Source organism: Festucalex cinctus, chromosome 1, assembly GCF_051991245.1.
Source record: "Festucalex cinctus isolate MCC-2025b chromosome 1, RoL_Fcin_1.0, whole genome shotgun sequence".
Lineage (NCBI taxonomy): Eukaryota > Metazoa > Chordata > Actinopteri > Syngnathiformes > Syngnathidae > Festucalex > Festucalex cinctus.
In genome coordinates this window covers 67,322,854-67,341,266 of record NC_135411.1, presented here as the reverse complement: position 1 = coordinate 67,341,266, position 18,413 = coordinate 67,322,854, and the positions used below count along the sequence as shown (strand labels likewise).

The 18,413-nt window shown below is 37.4% G+C and overlaps 1 protein-coding gene across 3 annotated transcripts in view; it reads right to left on the bottom strand.

Annotated features, from left to right (window-relative positions):
* Positions 1–18,413, bottom strand: part of tnk2b (tyrosine kinase, non-receptor, 2b) — a 276,182-nt gene that overhangs the window by 10,572 nt on the left and 247,197 nt on the right. The window contains exons 1-13 of one of the 3 annotated variants that reach the window (XM_077504381.1): positions 17,365–18,345; positions 14,052–14,229; positions 13,732–13,802; positions 9,751–10,020; positions 9,512–9,664; positions 8,895–9,058; positions 8,210–8,329; positions 7,899–8,025; positions 7,567–7,713; positions 6,555–6,649; positions 6,090–6,284; positions 5,770–5,861; positions 52–93 (exon numbers count right to left, since the gene is read on the bottom strand). In XM_077504381.1, coding sequence (XP_077360507.1) covers positions 52–93; positions 5,770–5,861; positions 6,090–6,284; positions 6,555–6,649; positions 7,567–7,713; positions 7,899–8,025; positions 8,210–8,329; positions 8,895–9,058; positions 9,512–9,664; positions 9,751–10,020; positions 13,732–13,802; positions 14,052–14,229; positions 17,365–17,427 — 1,717 coding nt within the window. In that variant the 5' untranslated portion in view covers positions 17,428–18,345. Of the gene's footprint in view, positions 1–51; positions 94–5,769; positions 5,862–6,089; positions 6,285–6,554; positions 6,650–7,566; positions 7,714–7,898; positions 8,026–8,209; positions 8,330–8,894; positions 9,059–9,511; positions 9,665–9,750; positions 10,021–13,731; positions 13,803–14,051; positions 14,230–17,364; positions 18,346–18,413 lie in introns of those variants that run through there. The other 2 variants (XM_077504399.1, XM_077504389.1) reach the window with 2 other exon arrangements.

The following is an 18,413-nucleotide window of genomic DNA, read 5'->3' as shown; positions in this document are numbered from 1 at the left end:
ACAGAGAGGGCAGGAGCAATGGGTGAGGAGCTACAGAGAAAGCAGACTTACTCTTGATTACCATTGCTGGTTGAGGAGGGCGAGGAGGAGGCTCTTCAGGAAACACAATACAGCCACCGCAGTGCAAAGAATGAGAAGGAAAAAAGACAGCAAGTGGTCAGAAAAGATGCTATTCAAGCAAGTTGAGGGAAATCAAGTAAGATTTTTCAGGGACATTTCAAAGTCAAGCAAAAGGATATTCCTGGGTCAAATGAAAAGCAGCAATTTGACAGGACTCCTGGACATGAATATCAATATAGATACACTGGAGAATATGTCTTGCAGGAAAGTAACTGAACAAAACGGTACTAGTAGTGTACACAGCCAGCAGTAATCATCATAAATGATCTACCCTTTTGAAGGGTAAAAAGTAAGTAAATAAACCTAAGAATATAAATGTAAAAATATATTGAATAAATTATAAGACAGATTGACTAAATGATAAAAACACAAATTAACTGTCTCAGATGTGACAAATATCGTCAGTTTAGATTGTTACAGTTTAGATGTGTTCCTATTATCATTAAGACTGTTGTTTGTTACTGTGATTGATTTGTGAACAGCTAAAAAAGAAACCAACCCGAAGCTAACTTTGTTAGCGCTGCTGCACTGACGTCACCGGCAAGCGTCAAGGCGCTTAAATCTTTTCTTTTTTTTCCCCCTCACTCTTAAAGTATCATGCTTTTATATTTTTAGGTTTATTTACGTTGTTACAATTTTAGTCCATAAATGTTGTTATTTTGAACAATTGTAAACGGACAATTTCCGGACAATCCTGTAGGGAGAAAACCACCAATGGTCTTCATGAAACTTACTGACAGAAAAAGCAAGATCGCACTCCTCAAGCAAGGCCCAAAACTGAAAGGCAAGAATGTCTTTCTAAATGAAAACCTGACCAAAAAGAATGCTGAAATTGCAAGAAAGGCACGTCAACTGAAGAAAGACGGGAAAATTATGGCAACCTGGACCGCCAACTGCAAAGTCCTCATCAAGACACAAGGGAGCTCACCAGAGGAGATCAAAACCAGGGTTATCAAGAGATTGCAGGAGTTGGAAGTCTATGACAATTAATCATGTCTCAAAAAGTTGACCCCATATTACCAAACTACACAGACTTAGATGACCAACTTGTGGAATATGCCTTGAACGATCCAAATGGAATATTTGATCCTGACAAAAACTTCTATAACAACAAAGCGGACAAGTGCCATTATTATACTGATGAACAATTCAACAAATCAATCAATCTCATTGGTAAGCTCTCAATAATTCATTTCAACAGCAGGAGCCTATATACTAACTTTGGACACATTAAAGAATACCTGCAGAAGTTTAACAATAAAATAAATATTATTGCAATCTCAGAAACATGGATGAAAGAAAACAAGGACTTGGATTTTGATTTACCTGGATACAATATGGTATGTACAAATCGAATTGGTAAAGGAGGTGGAGGGGTGGCCTTGTTTGTGGATTGTAACATCAAGTTTGATATTTTGCATAATATGTCGATACAGGTTGACAATCTTATGGAATGTATTACGATTTAAATTAATGTGATAAAAGGTAAAAATATAATTGTAAGCTGTATCTATCGCACACCGGACTCTAAGGTGGAAATGTTTACCGAGTGTATGCAAAAACTTTTGTCAACAATCCACAACAAACAAATATTCTTTTGTGGTGAAATGAATATTGATCTGTTAAACCCCAACAAAAACATACATATTGAAGACTTCACTGATACAATGTATTCACTAGGTCTGCATCCATTAATTACATGTCCTACAAGAATTCCGACTCATAGTGCTACTTTAATAGATAATATTTATACAAATATTTTGTTAAATGAAATTAATAGTGGTATACTGATCAATGATATAACTGATCATCTTCCAATATTTGCTAATTATTCATGGTATCAAAATGGTATTAGACAAGTACGAGCTATGTATAAAAGATTTAGGACAGAAGAGAATATTATTGCATTAAGAAATGAATTGTTGACCCAAAACTGGAGTTGTGTTTATGATGCAATAAATGTGAATATGGCTTATGGCTACTTCATAAACAAACTTCAACTATTGTATGATAAACACTGTCCAGTAAAAAAGGTTTATTTGAAACAACATTTACAATCTAAACCATGGTATTGGCTAAACCAAGATATTTATCAATCTAAGAACTAAACAGGCAGAGGATAGATATAAAAGATATAGAAATAAGTTAAATTCTATTTTAAGGGTCTGTAAAAAACAATATTATACTAAATTATTAGACGAAAACAAAAACTTTACTTGTAAATTATGGGATATTATGAATGAAGTTATAAGAAAGAATAAAAAGGATAAACTATCTTATCCTGAACATTTTAATGTCAATAATAAAAAAGTAGTGAATACAGAAATTATTGCTAATAATTTTAATGAGTTCTTTGTAACTGTAGGAGTTGATCTCGCCAAGAAAATTCCAGAATCCTCCTCTCACGATGAGAAGAGTTATACAGGAAACTTACACTCTATGTTTTTGGAGCCAGTCATGGACACCGAGATAAGACACTTGGTTGCCAAATGCACAGCAAAAAACTCCTGTGACTCAAACGGTTTTGATATGAAGTTAATTAAGAGTATAATAAATGAAATTCTATGTCCACTAACTTATATATGTAATTTTTCATTTGAGACTGGGATATTCCCAGATGAAATGAAAATAGCAAAAATTATTCCTATATATAAAACTGGTGATGTTCATGATTATGGTAACTATAGACCTATCTCAATTTTGCCACAGTTGTCAAAAATTTTAGAAAAACTTTTTAATAATAGACTTGATAAATTTATAACCAAACATAAATTGTTAGATGATAGCCAATATGGTTTTAGAAAAGAACATTCTACGGCCCAAGCCCTGACTGAATCTATGGAAATAATCACAGATGCTATTGACCGAAAATTATATACTATTGGAATATTTCTTGATCTAAAAAAAGCGTTTGACACTGTAAATCACAAAATATTATTGAATAAATTAGAGAGAATGGGGATTAGGGGCACTGTATTAGATTGGATACGAAGCTATCTAACCAAAAGATATCAGTATGTGATATTTGGAGGGAGTACTTCTAATAAAATGGAAGTTTTATGTGGTGTACCTCAGGGCTCGGTTTTGGGCCCTAAATTGTTTATACTGTATATAAATGATATATGTAAAGTTTCTACTGTGCTAAAGATGGTACTCTTCGCTGATGATACAAACATTTTCTGTACAGGTGAGGATATACAGAAGCTAGTGCAAATAATAAATGAGGAATTACATAAACTACAACAATGGCTTAATGCCAACAAATTGTCTATTAATCTTAACAAGACTAAGTTTATTTTATTTGGTAAAAAAGGAACTAAAGAAAATATCTGCATACAAATTTCTAATGTAAATATTGAACGGGTAAGCCAACACAATGTGTTGGGAATAACTATTGACGAGATGCTTACATGGATTCCTCACATAACACAGTTAAAAAAAAAAACTGGCAAGAAGTATATCCATCCTCTACAGAACTAAAAAAATATTGAGTCAAAAGGCACTCCAAATAATCTATAATGCATTGATTTCGCCTTATTTGACTTACTGTGTTGAAATTTGGGGAAATACTTATAAAAGTCGATTGCAGCCGTTGATGGTATTACAGAAAAGAGCAGTAAGAATTATCCATAGTGCTCCTTATAATGCACATACACATAAATTGTTAATTGAAGCTAAACTATTGAAATTATATGATCTAATAAACTATAGAACTATTCAAATAATGTATAAGGCGGCTAGACACTGTCTCCCTTATAATTTGCAAACATGCTTTCAGGAGAAGGAATCGAAATATGATTTGAGAGAGAAATTTGTGTTTGTTCAGAGATGTGTTAGAACTACACTAAAGTCATTTTCGATCTCCTGTATGGGTGTAAAATTATGGAACTCATTAGATTGTGGACTAACTGGAATACAGACACTATCTGGATTTAAGAAAAAATATAAAGAATTGGTATTAATTAGTTATAATGAAGAAAATGTTTAACCTGACTTTTGTTTTATTTTTGTGTGTGAGAGCAATAACTCTTGTGTTAAAAACAAGGAGGGAGCTGGAACACAGAAATGTAAACACGTCTTACTATGTTGTTGAAGTGCAAGGACATTCAATCTTGAATTATTTTAAAACAGCATCTGTGCTGAGTGCTGAGAAAAGGACACTCTGCTCCAAAAACTTTCGACAAACCAGTATGGATCTAATTAGCTGGTCTCTAAGTGCGTTTGACAAAATCTTTTCTACGATGAGACCTGGACCTACTCAGCGTTCATGTCCAAGTGGAACTCACATGTCTGGATATGCTGAAGATTCCTGGGCTAAGTGGAGACCATTGTGTCTGACAGTTCTGGATTTGTTATGTGCTGGTGGTTATGCTGATGCTGCTTGGGATTGGATTCCACTGGCTGTTTCGTACGCTACGAAACATGTCTGATCACCAGAAGAATGCAGAGGAAATGGCTGCGGCCACCCTGAGAGCCATCACTGGTGTGCAAGCCGGCCGAAGCAAGGCCTGTGATGACACTTCTCTGGTGAAAAACGACCTTGCAGCACTCAACCTTGTCATGAACGGAATGAGGAGAGACATGGCCATAAGGTTGCTCGAGCTGGAGAAAAAAGTCGCGATGAGTCAAAATCGTGATGAAGGCGGATCTGAGTGACGGAGGTGTCGGACACATGGTTTTCACTATGCCCAGTTGTCTAAAGCTGCTGGACTGTGATAATCCACATGGCACTAATCAACAAGTGATCAACAATTAATTTGAACGAATCTTCTCTCATGAACTACTTACGATCAAATCACTGGTGAAGATGAACTGATTGAACTTTCTATAATCCATTTGCCTGAATCAAAAGTTTCCGAATGTAATCAACTGGATAATCAGCTTCATGGACTTGATGAACTGTGTGAAATTTTATCATCTCTGCTGATCCTTAACTATTACTCTTGATTTTATGCGTCCTAGATTAGTATGGGGGCGGGAATTTATAAGCTTTTTTGCTTCTTCCTGCCAGCCCTTTTTCTTTTCGGTTATCATATGTTAAAATTGTATGTTGAAATGTTTGTTTGTCACAATGCTGTCCGAAAGGAAAAATGAACAAATAAATCAATAAATCAATAGCGTGACGTCATCTGCAGGCGACCCCGATACAATCTGGCAGCCCGATCACATCTTACACCGACACCGGTTCAAACCGAATTCGTTAAACCCCTATTATTTATGGCAGCAGCTACCTAACTGAGGGCTGAGGATGACCTAGAATATTAGTAATAATAGTACGAGTATCATTTATTAGGTCAGGCAGACCTGGTCAGATTGATAAAGCACAATAAAATATCCATCCATCCATTTTCTATACCACTCATTCCCATTCACACCTTTAGACAATTTAGAATCAATTCAAGTCAGATTACTCAACTATGAGGCAGACATGCTAACCATGACATCACCATCCTGTCATATCCTAAAATTATGATCAGTACAAAAACTAATATGCTGGTATATAAAAATCAAATTTGTTAAAATACTAGCAACAAAGTAAAACGGCATAGATGTTGTCAGGACCTAATCTACCACCTAACGCTAAATCCAACCAAAAAAGGGACAAAAATGATCATCATTCACGACGATGTTGTGTCATCATTTACTCACTTTTAGCTCGCCCTTGTAGCTGAGTGGGCCGAGATGCACTCACGTCCAAACCCAGAACGTCAGGAGGATCCATAGGATTTCCAAGATACAAACTGGTAGGGAGAGTCCATCATCATTATGATCATCAAAAACCTTCTATTGCAATGAGCAGTGAGCCACTGCCATCTACTGGTCAAAGTGTCACAGTGTAAATTTTATTAGTCAATTTCCAGCTATTACAGTTTGCATGCAGTAAGTGTATCGCATCAAACATCTTTGCTTTTGACCTAATTCACGTCATTTGTTATCCAAAGTGCAATAAAGCAATTAGAGGTCTTTACTCATCAATCCTGTCAGGGAAGCCCCAGCAGTGATGAGGGTTGGCATCTCCATGGCCCGTGTGGATGAAGCTGTTCTTGAGCGGTCGGCTGATGTCATGAGCTGACAAACCCGCCACTGATGTCACCACGTATCTGGGAAATTGTCCCACTTTGAGGGTACGGCTATTTTGACCTCGCCACCAATAATTCTCGGCTCTGAAATATGGAAAAAATACATTATAATGAAAATTAAAACATCCATACCATTTTTTTTTTTTAAATTCACTTTGCACAATTGTAAGGTTCCCCCCAAAAAATACAATTTTTGATGACTGAATTTACCAGTAATGACGAAGAAAAATAAATAAATGCATTCCAGCTGCATGATAGCCAATGACAGCCAGACTCAACCTCTGATTAAATTAGCACTGAAATTTGGACTATTTACATGTATTCAAAAACAAAAAACAACAAAATGGTTCTCACCTGCCCTCAATGATTGTGATGACATCATCGGTATGAATCAGGAGCTTATCTTGCTCATCAAAGTCCTGCAGCGCACACATGTCAGTTGGCATGGTCTGAAACATGATAGATATGTATGTCAGAAACAAATTCAAACAGGCAACACCGTAGATTGAAACATCACCTAACGGGAACATTACACTGTCAAATGTTTATCATGACAGTTAAGTATAGCCACTAAGCAGAGGTTTTGTTTGTGTGGGTTTATCAATTTGCTTTTTTGTTGTTGTTTTTTTGTTTTCTTTTTCCAAATGGCTACATTTTGGTGAGAGTCAAAACATTGATGAGTTGAATAAAAAATAAATAATGATAACAACATCTTATTTTATGAAATAAAATAAAATAATTAAAACAGGGATATAAGTTGGGAAAGCATTCCAAAAATGACAAAGTTTTCTCTATGGTCTGATCCAAAATCCGCACTTGGTAGTTAATTATAATTCCTATCACATATACATACATACATATATATATATATATATATATATATATATATATATATATATATATATATATATATATATATATATATATATATATATATATATATATATATATATATATATATATATATACATACATACATACATACATACATACATATATATATATATATATATATATATATATATATATATATATATATATATATATTTTAAAACATTTATTTTTTCAGAGATTTTTATATTACCCTGATATTGAGTGTTTCCACTTTTTAATTGTACACCTCTTGGAGCCATTCACTGTTTTCTTTCCTGTGAAAAATGTTGGCAGAAGTCTGCCCTCTGCTTTTTCTGCAAATATTTGAACAGCTACTTCCAGAACTGTCCACTAGGTGTCGGTAAAGGTAAGTTTATGTAATGGGAGTCATCCAAGATTGAAATTCTTTTCTCTGGTGTTGTTGAGTGAATAGATCCCCCAAGAATATAAATAAGTTACAAAAGCAGTTGCTTAAAAACAGTTTCCACTTTACCTCAAGGAGGAACTCACGCAGGGCTACAAAAGTTGGTCTGTCATCTGATTTCTGTGCCCAGCACTGCAGCATGACATCATAAATATCTTGTGTACAGTCCTCTGGCTTAGGGAGGCGTTCACTTTCTTTATCAATTTTATGCAGGATCTGGAGAAAAAAACATAACCTTGTTGATTACATATGCAAATGTCTTGCAGTATTTAGGTATTGGGTACTTTTGAGCCGCACTTTTATTAATATTATGAAAGAGTACTTCTTTTTTTTTTTTTTGACAATTTTTATTCGCTAATTGTATTTGCTTAACTGAGCTGTTCTTTAATGCATGTATCTACCTGGCTCCCGTTAAGGCCTAACCAAGGCTCCTGGCCATGCGTGAACATCTCCCAGAGAGTCACACCAAACATCCATGTGTCAGTAGCATGAGAGAAGGTTCTGGTCTTCAAACTTTCAGGGGCACACCTGTAGCACAAAAAATGACTTATTTCCTTACTTATTTTTATAATGCATGCAGAACGATACATAAGGATTAGAATAGAATAAAAATTAAGCTATTTATTATTTGATTTATTAGAGTATATCAGATTATCAGATCAGTCCCAATCTCATGAGCTCAAAGTTTGCTTTCTCACATCATTTCACTCACCACGCAAAGGGAACCTTGCGATGTTCCTGCATGACATAATGCTCATGATTGTTTGGTAGCGCCCTCATCAGACCAAAATCGCCAATCTTCACTATGTGAGTTGATGCCAGCAGGATATTCCTGAAGAGACAAATCACATTTTAACAATAAATGTCAAACATAAAGTCCTACAGTATTGTGAACATTCTTTACTCGTTGCTGTATTATAAAAGTTAAAAAAGGTACTAGCAATAGTAATAGTTTCTTTCATAACGCATTCCTGTAGTTTAGAATTGATTGTGCATGTACAAGCAATTAAAAGTATAAGGCATGTCAGTCTGCTATGACACAATTCACTCTGACATAATATCAAAATATGCGATCAATTACCATCTGAATGTGTAAATTAACTGTGAAAATGAGTGGTGCCTATTGAGGTTTTATAACTGACTACATTTGGGCAAGACCAGCCAGGAAGTGACTCATTTAGCCTGTGGGCCAAGTCACCCTGTAATAGTCTACAAATGTCTGGGTGGAGAAGTGAGAAGCACTCTATAGCCATAAAATAACATCAGATGCCACAAAAAACATTTCAAAGGGAAAACACTAGCAATTAAATAGAGTCGATGAACACCACCCAAAAAAGATTTGGAGCCGCACACACTGTAAAAAGCTCAAAATTGAATGTTGCTGGGCTCAGCTGTACCTGGCTGCCAGATCCCTGTGGATAAACCGCCTCTGCTCCAGATAGGCCATGCCACAGGCCACCTGCACAGCATACTGACACAGAGTGTGGATCAACACGGGGCCCTGAGGATGGACGCACCGCAAGCGCTCCAGCAGAGAGCCAAGTGGCGCAAGCTCGGTCACCTACAGCACATGGACAGAAAGAGAGGGATGAATGGCTGAATATGAAGGAAAGTCAGTTAAAGAAGCAACAACAGAAACACTGTGGGACATGATAGAAAGAGCATGGGGAGCTTATGTTGACAAAGTAGTGTGACAAAAACAGGAAGAAAGTAATGACTTCGCTCACAATCTATTTGGCACTCAAAGGTAGCACTGTGTTGAAAAGGCAGAAATGCCAGCGACTATTTTCGCCTCAAGTACACTTGCTCTCCTGCCTTCCTGTTTCTCCCTGCTTTCCTCCATCCTCTCATCACTCTCACTCTCTCAGAGGCCTTAAGATGCCAAGGCAGATTAGATTGGACTGTAAGGTCATGTGCATGTTAGGGAGTGAGTCTGACGTGTGCACACAAGTAAATGTGTCTCTAAGTTTGCATAGTGCTCCCAATTGTACGTGTTAATCTGTGTGTGCACTACCATCTTCATCGGGTGTGTGAGCACCACGCCGTAGAGGCGAATGAGGTTCTGGTGATCCAGCGAGTGCATGGCGTTGACCTCACAGATGAAATCCTCCAAAGCATCGGGCTGAGTCAGCGCATCTGTCTTCAAACACTTCACAGCCACGTTAATCTGAAAAAGTAGGACAACGATGTACGCCGATACAGCTTCCTCAACAAACATTTGAGTGTATACGCAGAAACTAAACAGCTCCTCACCAGCTTTCCTGCAGGAGTCAGCCACTCTCCTCTCTTCACAACACCAAAAGATCCATCTCCCAGCTTCTCAAGGAGAGTCAGGTCCCTCTCTGGGATGAGGCAGGTCAGAGCCTGCTGATGGCCATCAAGAGGGACATCGCCAGCCGGATTTGTGGGCAGGACTCCCTCCACCAAGCCCAGGGGAGGTGTGGGAGACGTCTTACGGAAGGAGGTGGTGGGCTGGCCCTGCTGGGGAAAGTCTCCCCCATCTGGACGCTTACCACTAAATACCTACACCCGAATTAAGGGCGACAACAACAAAGTCAATCTGGAAGTCAAAAAAGAAACAAGCAAATGGGCACTGTTCTAAAGAACAACATGACTATAACTATGGGAAGTTCAGTTACATCTGCAGTAGTAACTTTTGAGTAGTCACCGATACAAAGTACTGATACCACTAGTACTTTATACATAAAAACAATGACACATAAATGTAAAGAACGACCAATATAGCATTCTTTAAAATCGAATGAAATGAATGGCAATTTTGTACTATCTTGTTTCCATTTGTTCATAAAATACACATTTTTAAAAATGTTTAAAAATATATATATATATATATATAAATTAATTGTAAGACCTACATAAATCCAGTGGCCAGAAAAAGCCCCATTCGAAATATGTGGTGGTACAGTACATCTTAATGTCAGACATATGCATTGAGCTCTTAATCATAAAACAGCCAAAAGATACTTTTCTGGTATCGTCAGCTGTCGCGAGTACCAATGACTTAAAATAAGGCTTGATATCAGCCCAATGTCAATACCTGGTATCGGTACTCGTCCATCCTTAAGCCACAGTATAAGGAATTTTATGTGGGCATTCTGCTCAATAAAGCTTTGAAACACATGCTGGGAAAATGTAGATTAAAAAAAATATATAATTAAATTGGAAAAAAAAAACTATAATGGACTATTTATTGTCTCCATATTCATTCAAGGAATTTAGCTAACTGTCCCAAATTATTGACATTATTATTAGTAGCAAAGAGAACCCTTAGAAAAAAATACTGCCAGTATAGAGACTGAGCAAAACAACTAGAAAATGACCTGCACAATATTGCTTCAGATCAGACACACCTTGCTAAAATATTTAGGAAAGTAAAGATAAACCTTCGAGGCCATATCGAGTCACATAGAGCAACTTCAGAAATCAAACAATGAACCCTCAAGGAATGTTAGAGCAGATTCTAAAGCCCTCCTTCACACTGAGCTGACCTGGTTTCCATTGTTACCAGCACTCTATTACCATATGTCTCAAATCAGCAAATCACAACACTTTTATATAGGCTCATTTTTACAGCATCGCACTAACATTGCCTATTAGATACAAAAGAGGAACTTGTGGCACAGTTTATACACATTGCTCAAGTCTTTTTTGTATACGAAAGAAAACCCCACAAATCTCATTTGATACAACTGAAAAAAAAGCAGAAATAAATAAATTTGAATCAAATTCTGGCAGATCTTTATTTTTGTGCTTGCAAGAAAATATTAAGTTCAGGATACCCCCACGAATAATTCTGTTGGACTAATAAATAAATAAATAAATAATAATAATGCCTGATTTTCACTTGTTAATATCCAGCAAATACGTAATCTATTTCAATGACCATTTTGTGTAAAAAAATAAATAAATAAAAGAAAAAACTACCAAAAAAACAAACCAAAAAAAACAAAAAAAACAAGCACAAATACAAGCACGCGTGCTGAGTATTAAATACACAAGTGACCTGTTGTTGTTGTTGCTTGTTTTTGACCAAATGTGATGTCTATGCAGTCAGTGAGCAACTATGCAATGCACCTATCATTACCGACACAACGGGAAATAACTTCGCTGCAAGGAAGAGCCATCAGGCCAAGCACTATTAGATTAAGTAAGATGAATGTGAGCAAGTGTGAGGAGGGTTTTTAGTTCCCCTAAACTTGCTCTCGTACAATGTGCCCACTAATTGAACGGACACACTCAGTTTAGAGGCTCAAAGAGAGGAATTCATGAGAACTACCATTGCTTCCAAGTACAGTATAGTATTTAAGTAAAAAAATATATATATTTATACATATAATTTACCCAACACTCACATTGACAGTAAATCCCACAGCTATGCCATAATGTCCATGTCAGCTAGAGTACAAACATCTCTCAAAAATGTTGTATTCCCCATTTCAGAGAATCCAGACACAAATTTGGAATGATAATGAGGTGCCCAACAAAACTCAGTACACAGCAACTGGATAATTACAAAGATGTGTCAATGAATCATCGGTTCCCAGCATGTTTGACTGACCAAATCTAAACAGTTGCAGGCGGTGTACGGTGTCACATTCAAACCGTACCAGACATGACATAATACTGCAACCTTTTGAAAAACACCGAGGTTGCACTGCGTAATTTCGAATAGGAGGCTCAACATTCAAAATATCCTGATGCTGACTGAGCAGAAGGTGAAAGAAGGGAGCTATTCTAATAATGTGTTAATCACACAGTAAGACATGCAGACAAGTTAACCACATGCACAACATGACGAAAAGGTAGGTTTGAAATTATATTAGTGCTGTCAAACGATGAAAATTTTTAATCTGATTAATCACACTTTCAAGTTTTGATTAATCATGATTAATCAGCTAAATTACTCGCGTATTTGCATAATATAAAATAAATACAAAATACCGTAATATTTTGACATTTTATTATCTGAATGTCATTTGCAAACATTGATTAAATGCATGTACGCAATTGCATGCGTGTATTGCTCAAAACGTAACGGCATCATATCAACTGGGTGCAATTCAGCAATTAATTAAACGCAAATGACTTTTGTTTTATCTAAAGTCCCGTCGGGGTGTTTTTGAAAGCGAAATTTACCACCAAGCACACCAACTGGAGTCACCCCGCTCATTTTGGAACAACAGGCATAGTAAATGCCGTGCATTGACCTAATCACTGACCTGTGCAGCCTTCAATGTAATCATCCGCGGTTACGTTCAAGGCTCAAGCGCGGTCCAAAAAAATAGTGCGATTAATCTGCGTTAATATGTGATTAATTTAACTTTTTTCTGTGATTAATTAATCTATAACGCTTTAACTTTGACAGCCCTAAATTATATCAAAGCGTTTTGGGCTCATTGGGGTATATTTACCATTTAAACTTTTAACATCAAAAACATTACATCTATCATTTGCAAATTTTGGTCATCCCTGCTAATGGTGAGGGTTCAGCGTAAATGCGTTTCTTACAGCACAAGTTTATAGTCTAATTTACAGACGTGAAATGCACACGTGAAAGGAAAATTTTTTTTACTTCAAATGTGCAAAAATAGCTCTTAGAATATTGAAAGAGATACAAAATAATGACAATAATGACCACTGACACCATGAATTAGATTCTAGATTCCACATGCACTGAACAAATCATGCTCGGCCATGCACAAATAATGGACAACTGATTTGATAAGCACTTATATAAGGAGATCTGCCATCAAATGTTCCAACAGCCAATACAGGTGCTGCTTGTTTGTTTGTTTTTTTTCACAGGGCCCCCACCGTTAGATTATAAATGCACATGCAGCATGTTAATCGACGGGGTCGTTTGGACCAATGTGCATGCATGGAACGCATACCGCCATTTGGCAATATTTATGAATGGAACAGCATGCACACTTGCAGTCCGCATGCAATTCCAATGCAGCCGACGTACGCGTAATTCAGAAACTACAAAGATTGAAGAAGGTCACTTTGAAAGCATTGTGTGTTTTATATTGGAGAAGGGTGAGGTCTTTTGCTTATGTGGCCACAAGCAAGAGAGAGGGCATGTTAACATAAAAGCTTTCCATACTGTGACCGACAGACAGATGCCATCATGCAAAGATGTCACACATGCCATACATCTTCAAAAATATGTGTGTGCGGGTGCGTGCGTGCGTGCATGTGATTTATGTTCACCTTGCTCATCCAGGACTTGCGCTTGCACATTGCTTTCTTCCTCTTTACAGCCTCCCACAGTCGTCTCTGCCCTTTTTAATAAAGAAAATAATACATATCACGCCAATGCAGAAATACAGCAATAAACTAGTGCTAAACACTACAGAGCAAATTAGATTTAAAAACATATATATATATATAGGTTTATAAAAATGTAGTATGAGAATAGCATTACATAATCACTAATAATTAGTTCCCAATATTTAGGACTGCTCCATACACACACAAAAACAAAACAAAACTATAGACATGCACAAAGGAGAGAGTGTCCAGTTTCTCACCAGGTCGACCCATGCCAATCTTCTCCAGGTCTTCATTCTTGACATAGTCGAAATGGGAGAGCCGTGTGACATTTAGGTCATCTCTGATTCGCAGAAAGTACTGCTGCAACTGTACTTCGATCAGCAGCTCCAGTAGCCATTCTGTGCCTTCCTCACACTGCATATTATTGCCGAATTTCTGAAAGAACACAAACACAACACAGGAAACTGCTCATTGTAAAGTATATATATATATATTTTTTTACATTGGTGAGCAGGAAACTTTGCAAATGTGCAAAAATGCAACCAACAATCAGCAACACAGGTTTCTGAGTATTGTATGTACGTAAAATGAATCCAGGTTGGACAGATATCTGAAAAAATAGAGCAGATTAAGATGACTTGCCTTGAATCCATAGGTTCAGTCTTACAGTTGACAAATACGTGATGATGATACGACCAATGAACATTACTATATTACTACTACATTCTTTGAAACTACACAATTTTAGTCATGTGCATTTTATGGCATGATAGTGAAACCCTAACAGTGTTCTGGAAAATCCAAAAGTGCTATTAATGCTGCAGTCTCAAACTGTCAGTCCGCCGGCATGAACCCATATGGTAGCAGGTACAAACAACATATTTTTGGATACGTATATTAGGGGTGTGAATTGCCTAGTACCTGACGATTCGATTCATATCACGATTCATAGGTCACGATTCGATTCGATACCGATTAATCCCGATACAAATTTATAAGTCGATTGTTGCGATTTTTTTACTCAAATTTAGAAATCACTAATCAGTAAACTTGTACTGTAAGATTTGTTTGAAAATGTATTATTTTTCTGAAACTTCAGCCTTGTAACTGTGAGCTACTGTATTTAACAGACAGTTTCATGTTTGAACAGCATTGAAATAAAATATTAAGGCTTAATGTTCCATTGATATAACATTCTTCCATGCTTAAGGTGTGAACTCTAACCATAAGTAAGCCATTTTGTTGAATATTTTTCCATCAAAAATGGACGTTTAAAAATCGATTCGGCCACATATTGAATCAATTCGAGAATCGCGTGCTGTAATATCACGATATATTGCCGAATCAATTTTTTTAACACCCCTAACGTATATGGTATCTACAACTATACTACCACGAACCTGTTCATGGCGGAAAAAAGGTTGGGAGCCACTACATAGAATAGTGCAGGTGTATCTAATATTGTGCGGACTGAGTGGATCATGATGTAAAGTTGGTTGTGAGAAAAGGATAAAGCACAGTAGCAACTAGCATGAGCTATACCTACAAGAGAGTGAAACCATAATGTTTCAACAGAAAACACAATCTGCAGAGAATGACAGGGCGAACATTCAAGTGGACTCTCTGGGTCATAAGGATCATTCAGCTATGTAGCAATTGTGAATAGGGAACTTTCTGTGTGGGGTTACAAGGTTCACAAGACAGTCTGAGAGGGGTCATGGCTTCCCTTCTGTCATTGAACCATATTATTGGGTGCGGTGAAATATCACTTCCTATCGCTGAACCTCTTTGTGACCTAAAACTGTAAAAATCAGTTAACAACTCCATGTACTGAAGACATGCATCGATAATTCAGCATAAACCTATTCAATCTTCTATTGAATGTCTTCAAATGAAGCCAGTCTAATATTAGGCCTCTATCCACAATTGTACAAATTGTATTTTAGAAATCTTGCTACTCCAACATGTCAAATGAAAATTAATACACACTTTAAGTTGATACTGAGTGCTTTGAAGCACTGTACCCTAAGAAACAAACAGCATGTTTGCCTCATCTATCCTACTCAGTGACTGTTGAGGAGTGCCAGTATTGCAGTCAACAGTCTGACATTATAAAGCTTGGGTTTTCCCTGAAATCACTTTGTATTGTCACCTATGCCAGCTGGCTTGTTTTGAATAGGGTATGTGGTTTGTGTCTTTAATAGTTAAGATTATTTTTGTGATGTATGTACAGTGAGGGTCAAAAAGATGCCAATACAGCTAGCCGTGCATAATTTGTATTGGTAAACTCACTATGTAGTCTAAAATGGAGAAGTAAGTAAAATAGACAGATAAAGACAGCATATAGATTGTAGATATTGTTTTTTGTTAATTCCTTGAATAAAATATTTCATGATTGCTGATACTGTATGTATGTACAGTACATGCCGAACATATCACTCCGAAAAGCATCACCAAAAATCATTCATAATGAGTTATTGGCCTTCACATCCACAAGGCAAGCTTGATCGTCCTACGCAGTCAACACACAAGTGTTTGTTCACCACACAGTGAAGAAGATGCATCTTCCTGTCTGGCATCTTTGCACAGCAGTGACAAATGCAGCCGTAACTAAAATAACTGTCTACTAGCTCTAATATCATGACACTACTAGGGCTGCACCAAATGCTTACTTTAGTAACTGATTAATCTATTGATTTTTTGTCGATTAATCAATTAATTGGATTTCTTTTTTTTTTTTAACAAAGACATGATTTAATTATTGCCATTCAATTACTCCAAAACAGGACATGATTTCAAATTGACAGTGCAGAAAATAAAAAAAAATGATGATACAGAGTCTGGTTTGTTCCGTATCATGTCAAAAAATTGACAAAAAATGTTGAATTGTTTGTAAAGTGAGCCACTGCTCTCAAAAAAAACAAAAAAAAATTGTTACATGTTTGAGTTATTAGTTATATTAGTTATTATAGTTAATTCAATCAAATCTTAATGGCCGAGCAGAAATCATGGCTAAATCAAGCTGTTCTGGGTCATGGGCAGCTGAGGCCTATCCCAGCTAACTTCAAGTAAAAAGGTGGCTTACACCCTGGCCTGGACTTGTCAGCAGCGGTCACAGGGAATATATTGTATTTGCATACATTGACAACCGTTCCCTTGCACATTCACATCGTCACTGAGAGGGAACAGGACTGCTGCCTGCACACAAGTCGACCCATGTACCATTACATCATCAATACGTGCTTCAAGGTCACCTGACCACGGATATATCTCTAGATAATATACACTGACAAAACCACAGTTTAATTACTTCCTAAGGATGTCGATTTCTAAATTAAGCACATGACGGAATAGCAAATATCCTTCCACATGTTGGTGGACAAATGTATACTATACATTTACGCACACAGACACTCAAACACAGAAGTATGAAAGGCCAAAGTCATGACCCGTTTCAACTCCATTCTGCTCTTACATCCTGCTGCAATAACAACCCTCCCAGAGGACAGCCTTGGTCCAGCTTGCACCCACACACAAGTCTTTTTGACAACAAAAGTCAAACAAACTTACTCGATATACATGAAAATGTGCCAGGAAAGGGAACGACTTTCTCAGCTTGTCAAAGCGCCGCATTCTGAATTCCTCAGTCCTTATGGAGTAGAGGAGCCAAACATTGTGCTCTGTGATAGTGGCTTGTCCTCCAAACCATTAGAAGAAGCACTCTGCTCCCATTCTGAGCTCCCCAGTGTTTGAAGGAACGGGTACACCAAGTCCCTGGGTCCAGATCTGGAGCTTTGGAGCCAGATGTGAAGCAAACGGCATCTCACAAAACTCTGTCTAAATCTACAACATTCCATGGAAGGCCAATCCCTCTGAAAGTCCGTTCTTTAGCTTTGACTCACTCACACGGGCAGAGAGGAGCTTCAGTGTGCAAAAAGATTCCGTGAAGCTAAACAGCCAGTCCTACCATGTGTTCTCCCCGCACAGTAATGAGCCAGTGATCCAAACATTGCCGAACTTGACAAATGAATCACTCCTCCCTGTCCCCTCCTTCTCGCCCGCCGTCTCACTCGCAGTGTGACTCTGCATGCGGAGCTTCTGTCTGTTTGCTTTTTCATTCTTCCATCCAGCATGGGGCTAAAAATAGGAGTTCCTTCTCCCTCGGTCAATCACCCTCCAGTATGCCAGATAGACTGAAGATATGCAGCCAGTCAGAGTCTCTGGTTTCATCTTTTTTTTTAATTTTTTTATTTTAAACAGTGCAACGAATTGAGTATCTGGGTGGTGTCAGGGAGAGCACCCCCTCTGTCCTGTGATGTCTCCTCTTATTTGACCCTTCTCATGTAGCTTGTACACACATCACAGTATAGCTCCACTGCTCCCATTCTCCTACTTCCTTATCTTAAAATAGAACACTCAGACTTATTGGCTTCCACTTTATGGTACTTTTGGAAGGGCGTCCCACTATTTTGCCTGTCTGAACATCAAACAGGAGTCCCCAATTACTCAATCCAATACGTGGTGTCTCCTTACTCTATCGTCTTGTTGAATGCCTCGAGCCACCTCTTCAAAACTTTTCTCAGAGCTTGTCACCCAGTTTTCCTGCCCACCCTTCTCCT